We start from the raw sequence: 16,470 nt of genomic DNA on the forward strand, positions 1-16,470 counted from the left end.
TCCTGAATAGTTCCAGAACTGATCACTTAGAGATTCAAAAAGAAGTTTTATTTTCCCATTTTTATTGTATCCTTAAATGTAAACCAATATCATTACACCAATGTGTGCATTTATTGAAAAGCATGATGAGGTCCAGAATCAGATCTTTGTTCATCTAGATGAATCATGTGGTAGACCTTGGGATAACTATAGGAATGGATGGACTCTGCATCTTTCTAGCAATCTCAGCTGTATTTTTAATAGATATTTGGTGATTATATCAGGCTTGAGTTCAGAGTAAGTCTATCTGATTTATCATTATCTCATGTTGTGAGAAATGTTAAGAACCCAGTTTATATAATAAAGATCTTTTAAGAATGTTTAATATTTTTTGCAGAACATGTGTTCCATTTTAGGTCTGTCATCACGCTTCATTTGTTAAGTTTTAATTATTCTCAGTTTGTCTCTAAAGAACTCTGAATCCAACAAGTAATTCTAATTTAATGTTAAGTGGGAGTAGTTTGGTCTCTAAGAACTGAAATCTTACTTTAAAGATTTTTAAAAAATAAAGGCTATCAGGGGAGAGAACAGATTTTAAATTCGAGTTCTATTATTAATTGGGGAACTGTGAACATGTTATTTATTTATTTATTATTATTTATTTTTTCTGTGATAGTTTTTTTTTTTTTAACATCTTTATTGGAGTATAATTGCTTTACAATGGTGTGTTAGTTTCTACTTTATAACAAAGTGAATCAGTTATACATATACATATGTTCCCATATCTCTTCCCTCTTGCATCTCCCTCCCTCACACCCTCCCTATCCCACCCCTCTAGGTGGTCACAAAGCACCGAGCAGATCTCCCTGTGCTATGCGGCTGCTTCCCACTAGCTATCTATTTTATGTTTGGTAGTGTATATATGTCCATGCCACTCTTTCACTTTGTCACAGCTTACCCTTCCCCCTCCCCATATCCTCAAGTCCATTCTCTAGTAAGTCTGTGTCTTTATTCCCGTCTTGCCCCTAGGTTCTTCATGACCTTTTTTTTTTTCTTAGATTCCATATATATGTGTTAGCATACGGTATTTGTTTTTCTCTTTCTGACTTACTTCACTCTGTATGACAGACTCTAGGTCCATCCACCTCACTACAAATAACTCAATTTCATTTCTTTTTATGACTGAGTAATATTCCATTGTATATATGTGCCACATCTTCTTTATCCATTCATCTGTTGATGGACACTTAGGTGGCTTCCATGAACATGTTATTTAAATTCATCAGTCCTCTGCTTATCTTTAAAATAGAAGAATTGAAAGCTATCACAAGTCTTCAAGACAACAGCTTATGAGCAATTAGCCAGCACAGGCCTAGAACATTCCAAGACTCAATAACAGTTAGTTTTCTCCCCTCCATGAAGGGAAGATAAATCACTATGGTGGCATTTTGATATGAATGTCAGGGAGACAGGAGATTTAAATATGTGCTACATTCTCTTTGGTTGGGTGAAGTGGTAGAGTATTTCTTTCATTAGTTTGTGCTCTCAGTTCAACAGTTCAATATACTGTGCTTGTCGTATACTAGGCATTTGCTAATCATTGAGACTAAAAAAGATAAATAAGCAAAGTTTTCCTTGCAGATGGTCACAACTAATTAGTGGAGACAGATAAGTAAACTAATAATTAATATTTAGTTTGAGAGCTACAATATTAGAGATATTGGTTCCTGGGAGGATCATAACTTAATGTTTACTGTCTAAATGTCAAATACCAAGGCATATGGTGATTTCCAGCATCACTAGAAGTGGCCAAATGGCTGTTGGCCAAGAATCTTAACAAGAAAGCATTTATCTTTCAGACCTACTCCTCTCCATGATTTCACCATTAGATTTGTATGCTCAGAAATTCTGAGACCTACAGTTGGCAAGGCTTGGGATTCTGTCTAGTTGGCCAATGGACAATTAAAAAAAACAACAACACACACACAATTGTCAGGAGAATTAGGCATTCACAATTGTTTGCACAGCACATTTTCTACCTATAGATAATCATAATGGAAAGTCAAATTATCAAATTATTTGGCTAGTATTATATCCAGCAAGTCAATTTATTTACATGGCTCTCAGTGTGTTGTGTCATCAGTCTCTGATGGTCTGATAGGGATACCCATTCCTGGAGACTAGACAGTGAAGGGTTGGCCCAATAGGGCATCCTCTCCTCTGGACTGTGCAGGAGAAGTCCAGTGTTTCCTCTGAGACCTCTCCTTTACTTCCATTGTAGACCAGCTATATTCTGATTGTTGCATCCTTTCCTTAAATGAGTTAATATCTTCAATCAGAAAATTAGTTAACCAACTATTTCTATTATTCTTTCATTTTCTGATGACAAAGATGACTGCTTTCTTTGGAGACTATTTACTGTGTGATGCCCTTTATCGTTACTGATTGTCTTTTGTTTTCTTTACAGGTACATGTCAACTTTATATTCTCACCCTGATTTTCCAGAGAAAGGGCCAGAGGAGATTAACGAAGAGCTAATGAAAAGTGTTAGCCACAACCCTCTTTTACTTCTCACACCACAGAAAATTAAAAGATACGTTGAGTCTTTATGGAAGAAGAAAAGCTCTGGACAACCTGTCACCTTTACTGATATCTTTGGGATGTTAATAGGAGAAACACTAATTCACAATGTAAGCCTTGGCTCAGTCTACAATCCTTTTAATACAAGAAGACCATGTATATCGTAATGTTTTAAATAAAACAAAATACGATACATTTTGTAAAAGTCAGTTGACTCACCTTATCCTATCAACATGTACCGAGTACATACTCCCTGCCAGACATAACTCTTCTATAATACGTTTCATTCTACATTACATTAGTTCTTACCAGCTTACTAATTTATTCTAACTATGTGTCAGTTTTGTTGTTTTTTTTTTTTTTTTTTTGGTTTTTTTTTTTGCCACACCACGCGGCTTGCGGGATCTTAGTTCTGCGACCAGGGATTGAACCCGAGCCCTCGGCAGTGAAAGCGCAGAGTCCTAAACGCTGGACTGCCAGGGAACTCCCTACGTGTCAGTTTTGATATATAGGGAAATACTTTTGTATTCCTTTTCTTTGGAAAAAATACACATTTTAACCCTTAACTGCCCATTCTGCCCAAATAGCACTCTTTTTAGATAAAGAGGTGAATACAAGTAGTATTTAAATAGCAGAAGAAGAATGGAGCTTGCCTGGAGAGAGTCAGGAAAAAAAAGGAGTGAATCACATGGAAGAAACCCATTCGACACATGACAACAGAGCGACATTTTATCTGAACATGAAACAGGGCGGGTAGAGTTTGTGCCAGGGAATCTGGGGGCTCAATTCCTTCTGGGCTCCCTAGCTGCCAAATGTCGACATAGTCCCGAGACGTATAGCTCTTTTTAGAATGAAGGTAATTACCTCCATAGAGCTTACTTTTTGTTGTTTTTCAGGATCAGAGGTTCCTAGAAGTCATAAGACTATTTTTATTACAAAAATTTTGTGTCTTGATTAGAAGTACTATTTTACATAGTTTTTAAAAATCTGTATCTGTTTGTATATGTAAAACCTTTTCTTTCTTCTGTGGACAGAGAATGAACACTACCTTGAGTAGTTTGAAGGAAAAAGTCAATACTGGACAGTGCCCTTTGCCTCTTTTCACCTGTCTCCATGTCAAACCCGATGTCTCAGAGCTGATGTTTGCAGGTATGGAATTTCCTCTTGCAAAACATTTCCTGGAAACTTGGAACTGTGGTTTCTAATGATTTTCTTTAGAGGAAGATCATAAACAATTTTAGTTGCTTATTTTAATATATTTCTGTAACATAAAAACTTTTGAAAATATAAGAATATTTTAAGCTAGATGATTTTCTGGTTGTAGGGACTATCCTACGAAACTAGTGACTAGTATATCTTCATTCAAGTTAGTGGGAAAGAAGATATAAAAGTAAATCATGAATATAATCAATATTCAATTTTAATTATTCATTTCTCAAGGATTTTTAACAAAATACTATGCCTAGGGCTTTTAGGCAAGGCATATATTTTTGTTTGCTGCTTATCTGTTCATTAAATTGGGTAACATGATACCTGTTTATCATTCAAAACACTATTCTAATTTTTATAATTCAGCACCTTAAAAGTACTAGTCTGTACTTGTGGCAGCTGGTGAACAAAATGCCTCATTTTGTTAAATCTCAGAGGTAAACATTTATTTCTTCTGTAGCTCTGTTTCTTGTTGGGTGCTCTAAAAGTATGTGACGTCCTACTTCTCCAGGCCACTGCCAGTCTGAGTCTGCAGTGTGGTAGAATTTCTGACTGTGGCTAATAGGGTTCACTGTATTTTTATGAAAAGTATCTCAGTGACATCAGTCACACCATGAGCTTAAAAAAATCATTGTGAATGGCATGTAATTACTAGATTTATATCTAGAATTCTTTTGCAGTTTTACCAAGTCTCACTTTTTCTTCAACCGACTACTGTCAAGCAAGAATTTTGAATAGTTTATAAAAGCAGTGCACCTGGAATTCATTCATTCAACAAGTGTTTATCAATTATCTTGGCTAAAATGTTTCTCATGCTTATGGTTCAGAAAGCACTTATCATATTTATTGTCTTATTCAATATTTACTACAACCCAGGGAGGGAAGGAGGTATTTTTATCTCTGCTTCACAGAAAAAAATAAAATAAAACCTCAGAAAGATTCAGTGATTTGCACATTGCCACACAGAAAGTAAGTAGCAGAGTTGAGAATTGGTCTTGAAATACTTTGTTCTTTTTATAAAAATATTGGCTTCTCTGATTACTGATGATGTAGAATATAGTATGCCAGGTGCTGAGCATGAACTCCCTTCCCCTCCACAGTATATTACCCTTTTTCTGTAAGACCTGATAGTATGTTTGAGAAATTTACAATAGTTATTAAAGAAGTTAAAGCACAAGAGAGAACAGAATGTTACTATGCACTGTTTCCTTGACCAAGTTGTGTGACACCTTTTAGCCTCAGTTTTCTCATCTGTTAAATGAGGATGAGACTCTCCTTATAGTATTTTGCTAAATAAATGAGGTAAAGTATGTAAAGTACTTAAAACAATTGCAGGCCCAAATCAAGTTTCAATAAATCTTAACAATGTGGAGCGTTCTATGAAAGCTGTATGAGAAGAGTCAAAGGTCTGAAGATGAATAGAATTTGTATATGAAAGGCAAATTTAATTCTTGGATGGGGGGTTCAGGCATGCAGTAAGAGTGTCGGATAACCATGGCATACTCAGCAGCAATGAGGAACCACACTTTGTGATGGAGTTCATAGGGAGAGTTAAGATTCTATCATATATGAAAAGTAAGGGCCATGATAAATTGTTTTTTTCTTGTTGGTGGTTTGGTTTGGTTTTGTTTTTGCTTTCCCGTAGCTATTGTCTTATGAGGTCTTGGAATGATTGGAAATTGGTTGGTAAATACCACTAGCATGCCAGTCAAATTTGTGCATAGCCAAACAAGGCTTCTTTTACCCCAGAAGCATTATGATTTAGTTAAACAAGCATTAAACTAATTTGGAAGCCTTGTCTTACTTCTAAGCTGAAATACCTTGGATGGGTCATTTAATCTCTCTGATTCTTATTTTCCTCATTATTAAAAAGAAGGATATTAATAAACATCAGTTTTATCGTACAGAGCTATTAAGCCAACTGCATGAGATAGGGATAATACTGAATATGATAAAGGGACATAAAAATATAATAGTTTTATTGTTACTGTTACGATTGTGAACGGCATTTTCACAGTTGTCTCTTTCTATTCTGAAGTTTTAGCCAGCAGCCATTCTCAAGAGAAAATCTGACTACAATAATTAAAGAATAAATAATATTTCCAGCGAGTGAATATTTTGGATTCATCTAGAGTGAGAAACGGCTGTTTTATGTGCAGTTAGTAGTCTTTCAACCTGGATGTGTCTGATTTGGGCCAACTGCCTAATTTCAATATTGTTACTGAGATGAGAGAAGCCCCATTAACCTTCATTGTTAAGTTTCTATGATGAAGAGGTTCAAGCTGTTTCTTCCAACAGAGTTGGACAAAACCATCAAACGTTAGTTATGTTGATCTTGTACCCAGATAAGACATTCAAAGGGGCATGTTATGAGTGTTTGGTAGCTTGAGTTATTGGGGAAAAAGAAAAAGGAGACATGTCTATACTTTATGCCTTTAAATTTGCTTAGATTAAAATGGATATTCAAGAAAACAAGTTAAAATATTATTTGAATTATATTATAAAAAGTCGAAGACCCAAATTACCTTACAGAAGTTTTATCAACTTTACTTCAACAATACCAGAGAATGTTTATCTTCCCTCTTAGAAAAGTTTTAAACACTTTCCCCTTTTGAAGACTTTAAACACATAAATATTAGTTGTTTAAATGGTTAGATATTTTGGGTTCCTCCACTTCACTACATTTCTAGTAGGATTTCAAACTTTCATTTTAAAGTTTCCATTGGTCAGTAAATTGCATTTACTGAGCATAATTTATAGACTTAACATCATGTTAAGTTCTTTAACAGACACTATAGAAGTAAAAATATAGTACTTCCTCAAGAAGTCTATAGTCCCATTAATGAGACAAAAAGAAAACATGAAAAATTAGTAGCCCATACACATAGAATACTACTATCTTTTAGAGTATGTAGAACTGACATAAATTGTAAGATATTAGAGATTTAGTATAGTCATAAGAAAGACTTCATGAGGGTGATGGAACTCAGATTTAAGTTGAACTTGGAAAGATCTATCAATTGGGGGTGAAAAGTCAACTTTGTGTGAACAGTATAAGAAAATGTTCAGAAGGGAAGCCAAAGGTATATTTTGGGGAGCAGTAAAGAGACACTAGCCTTGGTCTCATGCGTGAACTGGTGAAGAGTAGTGGTATATTTGGGAAAACCATTAGTGCCAAGTTATAGAAAGCTTTGAATTCCAGACAGAAATGTTTTTATTCAGTTATGATAATGGGAAATACTTAATGATTTTTGGTAGGGCAATAAAATTATTTAAATAGTGTTTTTGAAAAAAAGTATTTTGGTGATTCATATGGGTAGATTGGTAAGAAGGAAACCGGAAGCAGTGATATTACTGTGTTTCTTTAAATAAGGTCCTGAAACTAGGGAGAAACTGATAAGGAAAGAGAGGAGAAGATGGATGTGAAAAGCTTAAAGGTTGCCAGTGAAATGTGTGATGGATGGATTCGATGTAAGTGGGTTTAAGAGTGATTTCAGTTAAGAAAATTTTTTTTTTCTGGGCGGTGGTAGCGTGGTTTACAGAAACAGGTAAGCTAGACTGGGAAGCAAGGTGATGAGCTCCTTTCCAGGCAAGTGTAGCAGGGTATGATGACAGCATACTCAAGCGTACAACAAGAAGATGGAAATGAGTAGATGGAGGCTCAGGAGAGAGGTTCAAGTTTGAAATGTAGGAATCAGCAGCAGAGAAATAGTAGTCAAAGTACCGTAGTGAGTTCTTCAGTGAGGATTAGAGAGCAAATCTACCTCTTGAGAATGTCTCTCATTACTGTGTACACAAACCACAACATTAATCAAGAAGAGATTGCTAGAGAAGTAGGAACCAGGAGGTCTTTACGCTTTAGTACCCTGGAGAGGGGTGTTAAATTCAGAGATAAGAAATTACTCACAGTGATATAGAAATTTTCCTAATGGCCTCTGATTCATTGCTAGTCATGTCTCACTAACTCCATTTAAGTCATTATAAAACACACCACTTTGTCATGAAGGGTATATGCACCATTTGGCTTTGACGTGAAATGAATTATAATGTGTTCTCATCACAATTGTGATTTTATAACTTGTTTCACAAAAGTAGAATGTTCTAACCTATACTATTGAGTAAATAATAAATATATGCATATCCACAATTCCTTTTCCAAAACTTTGAGGACAGATGTTTTAAAATTCAGAATATTTTAGATTTTGAAGTTAAAAAATATACTATATATTACATAATACCCCACTGGGGTCTTATAATCAAATAGAGTGATTTCTCCAATGGAATGTATTGATATTCACATTCCATGGGATATCTAAAGATTAAGCCTCACATCTTTTCAAGACTGGTTTTTCTGCTAAATGAGTTCAGGTCAGGTTTTACTACCAAATGAATAGCAAACTTGTGGATTTTGGAGTTATTTGGATTTTGGGTTGTTGGATAAAGAGTTATAGACATGCAATAATTTTAGAAAGGGAAAAACTAGAAAAAAAATAAAGGCAGACAGAGAGCTTGGGGTTAGGCAGGGGTGTGTGGTAGTGGGACTCCATAGAAGATGGTCAACAAAGACTTTGAACTAAAGTTAGGAAGGAGCAAGCCTTATGGTTACAGAAGGGAATCGCAAGCATAAGGGCTGTGAGATAGGAATGAGCTTGGTCTCTTGGAGGAACATTAAGAAGGTGTGTGGCTGAAGTGGAATAAGTAAGACAAAATCTGATAGGAGATTGGTTAAGATATGTAGTCAGACAAGGAGCATGGGCCAGACCATCATGAGGACTTCTCGGCCATGTTTTTATTTTCAGTGTAATGGGTAGCCATTGGAAAGCTTTCAGCTGGCACTGGTGTGGTGTGATTTATATTTTTAAAAATCCATGTGGCTACAGGATATCAACAAGATAGTAGGGGAATAGAGAAAGTTTTAAGAGGCTATTGTGGAGATCCAGGAGAGAGTATGGCAGCTTGTACCAGTATGGTCATGGTGAACAAATGGATAAGTAGCCCGTTTCTAACCACATCTGATGATGGAGCCTACAGAACTTGATTTTTTGTATTTGAGATATAAGAGAAAGAGGACCATCAAGAATAATTCTAAAGTATAGATAGTGGTATGAATATATGAAAAGTAGTACCATTTACCAAACAGGGGAAGACAAAGATTGGCAAGGAAATGGGAGTCGAAAACCAGGAATTCTTTTTGGATAGATTAAGATTCAGATAATTATTAGGCATAGTTATAGCCACAGGAATACATGAAATATAATAGTGGCTACTATTTATTGAGTGATTAGAATGTGCTATGTCCTCTTCTAAGTTCTTTAAGTTTCTTAACTCGTTAGATCTTAACAACAATTCTACAAACTATCTACTGATTTTATTCACATTTTACAGATTAAGGAAATAAAACACAGAGAATACAAATAATCTACCCAAAATTGCACAGATTTTAAACATCTGAGCCAGCAGTTTTAAAACTGAGTCTAAAGTTTTCCCTTCTTTAGAATTAAGATGGACTTAATAAAAGATGTGTGAGTTTTTAAATGCGAAAAGGTATTCAATTTGTGCAAATTAAGGAATCCTTTGTGTTCTCATTTTATTCATCGGTAAGCTTTCCCCTCCCAACTTCTCCTATACAATGCCATATGCATAATAGGCATTTGGTTAATTTTTTTAAAATATTTTAAATAAATGAATGAGAATAATCATGACAATGTTGAAGTAATCTTTGTGCACATCTCCGTAGTATTTCCCTATTAATGGATTGCATTTTTTAAAATGATTTCAGATTGGGTTGAATTTAGTCCGTATGAGATTGGCATGGCTAAATATGGTACTTTTATGGCTCCTGACTTATTTGGAAGTAAATTTTTTATGGGAACAGTTGTAAAGAAATATGAAGAAAACCCCTTGCATTTCTTAATGGGTAAGTGATAAAAATCTACCATGAGTTTGTTTGACTGTTTTAAATCCTGGTGCATTCTAAGTTATTCTCTGTTTTTGCTTTATTTTAGGTGTCTGGGGGAGTGCCTTTTCTATATTGTTCAACAGAGTCTTGGGAGTTTCTGGCTCACAAAGTAAAGGTTCCACAATGGAAGAAGAACTAGGTATTGTAAAAACATGCTTACATTGATAATAATTACACTATATTGGTAAATTTCATTAACACATATGTTGAGAGAAAATTAAATCATCATAAAGATTGTAATTGTTCTAAAGTAGGCTAGGCTAAGCTGTGGTGTTCAGTAGATTAGATGTATTCAATGCATGTGCATCTTACAAAATTTTCAATTTACAGTGGGTTTATTGGGACATAACCCCATTGTAATTTGAGGAAGATCTGTACTCCTTTTATCAGTAAGGGTAGCTTTTTGAAGATTAGATTCAACAACAATTGAACGCAGTATAACACTTAAATTCATGCTTGTCAGTTCATTTACCTCTTACATACTACCTCACTTCTCACAGCTTATTCATACCAAAAAAGATGGAAAAAATGTTTCAAATCACATTTAATAAATTAACACCAATGATTTTCTTTAAATCTAACTCACTAGCCCACAATAAATTAAAAATAATATTTACAAAGCTTGAAAAAGTAGATGAACTCAATTGAGGGCCAGCAGTATTCATTTGTTATGATATTTATACCATAGAAACATATGTTTTCTTTAATGAATAAATTTGATTTAAAGTAAATGAAACAAAACATGCATTCAGTATCTCCTAAATGTCTTGCCATCTGTAGCTCAATCAACACTAAATTTTTCATGGCTATTTTGACTGGCGGTGGGATGGAGCAGGGAGATGCTAAATTTGAATTTGGGGCCAGCCTAGCTGAGGCTGGGGAGAAGGGTCCTGTAGATTATCAGCACACTACCTACCTACTACCTCTTCTCTGTGTGTGAAATATCACACATTTATTTGAGGACAGAGTTAACAGAACAGCATAAATGACTTTCTCAACAATCAATTTATCTGAAGAATACTAGCATGTGAAAAACTTACTGTAGGATTTTTCTGACAAGCCATCCTTAGTTATTGCAGACAGACAGTTTATTTAATTAAGCTTTATATGCAAAACAAAAATATAATTGTACTTTAATTAATGCACTACAAATTGGCTTATAAGTAGTATGATCACTCTTCCTGTGAGAATTGATTTTAGATATGTGATATTGATATTAAGTGCAGTAACTTGCTATAGTCCTTAATATTTGGGGGTAGTTCTTAGTAAATAATGGAGAAGTGATCTTATGATTGCAATAGAGCCAAAGATTTTAATATAAAAATAAAAACAACCAAAAAGGCACTTTGTCCTTGAACTTGCTCCTGTCCTCCGAGCATCACTCAGTGAATAAGCGGCCAAGGTTGGTGGAACTTTTGAGTGTTCTCTGACCTGAACTACAGAGCCACATGCTCTTAAGGGTAACTGAAAGGCAAAGTGCATAATGCTGAAAAGCTCTGACTTGATTTATTTGAATGAACATTATATCCCAGAAGAATAACCTGTTCTCAACTCTAACTTTGTGGGAATAACTAACTCTCCTCTAAGATGTGAAGAGTTCAGAAAAAAAGAAGAGAAAAAGAACAGAAGTACCACCTCTTATGAGGCTTGCTTCTCTGTGTTCTTCTATGTTAAATAATCCAGATACACCCAGGGTTTGCTGCTTTTTCCTTCTAAGGCAGGAAGAGAATAGGACTGAAATAACACATCTGAAGGTGGATGAGACAATGGCTGACGGCCAAGGAAAAGGAGAATGTTTATACTCAATAGTCTTGAATATTCTTTGTTGTGAGACACCCCCTTTGAGACCAGTGGTTTGGCAGCTTATTTACTTTCTCTGTGTGTCAGACTTAAGGGGAATATTGTGTCCTTGAGAACCACCGGCCAGCAGGATGCGTGTTACCTCAGATTAGGTAAGGGTTTCCAGAAATGAGACCAGAGTGGTGACTGAGGGGAATCTGAGGACTCCTGGTGACCCTTTCATCCACTGGCCGACTAAAGTCTGCCTCTTAAAGTGGTGTTCAAAGGTGGTTTTTGTTTTGTTTTCCTCTCTTTCAAAGAAACACTTTAAGGTAAATTGGAGCATAATATGGGGAAACCAAATGTTATACCTATATTTCTCTCAGCTTAAAAGCCCAAAGGGCTCTCTATTACTGAAAGTTATCAATTTGGAGTCAGTTTCTTAGGATTAAAAAAAAAAATTCTATTGACTAACAGAAGGAAAAAAAATCACTCTACAGATAAAGATTTCATGTACATGTCCAAAAAATGTTTGATTTTTCTACAAATGTTGATTATAAAATGGTTTGTGTGCTCCATAATTTGAGTGCTTCTTACTTGAAAAAAGACAACAAGTTATGCTAGATTTTATTCTTGTTTTTGTTTTACGGATTTATGGTTTCTATTTTAGTTTTTATAACTGCTCTCTTAATATGTTCCGAGGAAGCATAAACTGATACCAAAACAGACATTTCAAAGGACAATATTCAGTATTATTAAAATCAAAAGATATATTAGTAGCTTCATTCATTTTGATGAAACAATTTTGTGGCCCCCTTGTAAATTTTGGCTTTACCCTGTATTGACCTTCATAAACATCATTTCAACATATTTAATTGAAGAAAAAATTTTTTGATATAATAAGAATTATATAATCAAGTTATTCTTTCTGTCAGAATTAAGATAAACAAATAAAAATTCTCCCCTTTAAAATCATGTATGAATAATTCTAAACTAATTTTTCATACCCTGGGAAATTTTGCTTTCAAATGAGAAATTTGAAAATACTAGTAAAGCTAAGACATTTAGATTTACTAAATTGACCTAGATTTATACCAGTAAATCTAATAGACCTCACTGTGGTTTTGCTACGATTACTTCCTTACAGTAAATTTCATTGTGAGTCTTGACACCTGAGATTCTTCAATTGTTTCGTTTTCTTTCTGCAGAAAATATTACAGCAAAGCATATTGTGAGTAACGATAGCTCGGATAGTGATGATGAATCACAAGAACCCAAAGGTAAGAGAGCTGGAACCTCCTCTGGCAGAAGTGGATTAAGAAAGGACATGAATGTTTTGTCTGATTTTCTCACTCAAGATGCTAATGGTAGTCTCTGCTTAAGGCATTGAGTTATAGAATGGTAGCTTTCAATTCAGAGCAAGAATTAATGCCATATATGTAATAAAATATGCAACACAAGTATCCCTTATTTCATTTCTTTTAAATACCTCAAAAATATTATCAGTTGAACAGAGAACAAACTGAGATGGTAGAAATACCAAATTCTGTGTGAAATCTGATTAGAGCACCAGGCTTCTCAACATGGAAATTGTGATTTGGGAACATTTTACATGGCTTTAATAACTAAAATTTAATCTTTTAAAATCTTATTATTAAGTAACCTGTAGAAAATGATGTTCTCACTCCATTCCTGAGCCTTATCCCATTGCCAACATTCTATCTCTCAGGAAGGGATCAGTGATGAAGTGGGGTAGAATTATTCAGAAATTTTTGTTTTGTATATTACTTTGTAGTACAAGTGAGTACTTTTACACCTTAACAAGGCGGTTTTTAGCTTTGTGTGGATCACGATAGTCAATGGGGAGTCGGGAAGAGATAAGGCAAGGATCACGGATATTTGTTGCAATTGTTATGTGGTAAAATGGAATGATTTTACATTTTGACACAGCCATTGGTACAAATGTTCCTAATAGCTCAAAAGCCAAAACAAATAAACAAAAAACAAAGAGAAGATTTTATAACCGCTGGGTGAACATGTCCTGTTATAGTTTGAATACAATCATCTAGATTTTAAAAGATATTAAATGCTTTCTTGTCCAAAACCTAAAGAACTCCACCAGCCACGGTATAGATATTGGAAGAGCCTGTTTAATCTTTGCTGAATCAACACTAAAATTAAAGTTCTCTTTTCATAGCTGGGCTGTTATTTTTTAGTTGTTCTGGTCTTTTTTTTTTTTATTTTGAATTTCTTTTTAATGAAGGGAGATAGTACAAAGGTGATAAATAGCATATGCCTAGCATTTCTAGAATTAATTATGTATTGATTTGGGGACTATCAACTAGATGTAATAATGGTTTATCAATTATTAAGTAAATTGCCAAAATGATCAGTACATTTGATCACCTCTGCAGTACTAGCTTGTTATCTTAAGGCTGAGAAGTTCAAGGACCCTCTGAATATGGCTGTTTTTGTTTTAGTGCCAGCCTACATTGGAGAATGATATTTAGGATGTTTCTGAGGATTTCTTATTAGCTCTTAATATTCATTTTTTTAAAATAGCCTTTATTTATTAGAGTAGTTTTAGACTCACAGCAAAATTGAGCAAAAAGTACAGAGTTCCCATATATTTCCTGCACCCACACACATAGCCTTCACCACTTTCAGCATCTTATACCAGAGTGGTACATTTATTACAATCAATGAGTACTGACACATCATTATCACCCAAAGTCCAAGCTTTAGGATTCACTCTTGGTGTTGTATATTCTACAGGTCTTCACAAATGTATAATGACATGTATCTACGTTTATAGTATCATACAGAGTACTTTCCCTGCCCTAAAATCTTCTGTGCTCTATTTATCCCTCTGCTTTCCACCCCCAGCCCCTGGCAACCACTGATTTTCTTACTGTCTCCATCATTTTGCCTTTCTAGAATGTTATATAGTTGGAATCATACAGTGTGTATAGCCTTTTCAGATTGGCTTCTTTCACTTAGTAATATGCACTTAAGTTTCCTCCATGTCTTTTCATGGCTTGATAGCTCATTTCTTTTTAGCACTGAATAACATTTCATTGTCTGGATATACCATAGTTTATCTGGTTACCTACTGAAGAATATCTTGGTGGCTTTCAAATTTTGGCAGTTATGAATAATGCTGCTATAAACATCCATGTTCAGATTTTTGTCTGGATATGTTTTCAACTCCTTTGGGTAAAAAATCAAGAAGCATGATTTCTGTATCATGTGATAACAAAGTTTTGTAAGAAACTTCCAAACTGTCTTGCAAAGTAATTGTTCCATTTTGTGTTTCCACCAGCAAATGTATGAGAGTTCCTGTTGCTCCACATCCTCACCAGCATTCGGTGCTGTCAGTGTTTTGGATTTTGACATTTCTAATAGGTGTGTAGTGTCATCTTGGTGTTTTAATCTGCATTTCCTTGATGACATGTGACATGGAACATCTTTTCATATACTTACTTGCCATCTATATGTCTTCTTTGGTGAGGTGACTACTAAGGTCTTTTGCCCATTTTTAAATTGAGATGTTTGTTTTCTTATTGATGAGTTTTAAAAGTTTTTGGATATTTTGGGTAACAGTCCATTATCAGATGTGTCTTTTTTTTTTTTTAATTTTGGGGAGGATGAGCAGTTAACAGTTTTGTTAAACAATGTTTTACTTTGAGTAGAATTCTTTTTTTTTTTTTTTGTCTTTTTTTTTAAATTGAAGGGTTAATCAATTCTCTTTTTTTTTTTTGGCCACCCCACACGGCTTGTGGGATCTCAGTTCCCTGACCAGGGATTGAACACGGGCCATGGCAGTGAAAGCCCGGAATCCTAACTACTAGGCCACCAGGGATCTCCCCAGATGTGTCTTTTGCAAATATTTTCTCCCAGTCTGTGGCTTGTCTTCTCCTTCTCTTGATGCCCCTTCATTTTTAGTCACGTGAATTTGAACAAGGTCTTTAGGCATTTTCAACTTTAGTTTTCTCAAATCTGTGCTGGCATCATTTTACCTGCTCTCACAGAATTGCTGTAATCATCAAATTAGCAATTGCATACAAAGGGTTTTAAGTTGTAAAGGGCTAATAAATAGAAATTAACTATTAGAATTATAGCTAATAAGCAATACATATGATTTATCTGTTGACTTTTGGGTTCGTCCCACAAATGATGCCATTTCCAAATACATCATAAAGAAAGTAGATCCACTGCTGGTATAGAAGTGGGATAAATTTAATAATAATAATAATAACAACAACAGTGATGATGAAGAAGAAGAAGAAAAAGAGGAGGGAGCTCCAAACCTTTGGAAAATGATTGAGTGTCTTATTCATATCCTGTGTAACTAAGATATAAATCATTCATTTTAGAGCCTGATTCATTCTATTGAAAGATTTTCTTTGTTATACTTGGCATTAGAAAAATGTGGGAGTAGAAAAGACTGTATATTTGTTTTTTCATGACTAGGCAGTCATCTGCATTGTTTATTGAGAGAAAGATCCCTCCATTTACTGAGCTCAGTTAAGTTAATCTTTTGAAGATAAAAATCAATATTTATTATGGTCTTATGTATGTTTAGTTACCATTTATTGAAAATTATGAAGTTTGAACATAGATTCTTTTTTTCTTCTCTCAACACACACACACACATACACATATAGATTTATATATGCATATATATTTATATCCAGGGTTCCCAGAAATCTGAACAGAAGGGATTTAGGTAGGGGAGATTGTACTCTACCATACAGTGTTCTTAGATTTGAGTTATGAATGAATAATATTGATGATGAGGATTATGACACTGCTGCTATTACAACTATTTCTACTACCAACTAGTGTTTATTGAGAATTTAACGTGGGCTTAAATTTTTCTAAGAAATTTACATGAATGCATTAACTTAGTTTATCCTCACAACAACCCTATGAGGTTTTCTGATGAGGAAATGAAGACTGAG

General features: G+C 34.6%; 1 protein-coding gene across 3 annotated transcripts in view; it reads left to right on the forward strand.

Annotated features, from left to right (window-relative positions):
- PLA2G4A (phospholipase A2 group IVA) overlaps positions 1 to 16,470 on the forward strand; it is a 157,630-nt gene that overhangs the window by 109,997 nt on the left and 31,163 nt on the right. For all 3 annotated transcript variants that reach the window (XM_068541431.1, XM_068541432.1, XM_068541433.1), the window contains exons 9-13: positions 2,447 to 2,669; positions 3,594 to 3,708; positions 9,548 to 9,685; positions 9,774 to 9,866; positions 12,715 to 12,786. In XM_068541431.1, the coding sequence (XP_068397532.1) occupies positions 2,447 to 2,669; positions 3,594 to 3,708; positions 9,548 to 9,685; positions 9,774 to 9,866; positions 12,715 to 12,786 (641 nt within the window). The remainder of the gene's footprint in view (positions 1 to 2,446; positions 2,670 to 3,593; positions 3,709 to 9,547; positions 9,686 to 9,773; positions 9,867 to 12,714; positions 12,787 to 16,470) is intronic.

This window comes from Eschrichtius robustus, chromosome 3, assembly GCF_028021215.1.
Source record: "Eschrichtius robustus isolate mEscRob2 chromosome 3, mEscRob2.pri, whole genome shotgun sequence".
In the NCBI taxonomy this organism is placed as follows: domain Eukaryota; kingdom Metazoa; phylum Chordata; class Mammalia; order Artiodactyla; family Eschrichtiidae; genus Eschrichtius; species Eschrichtius robustus.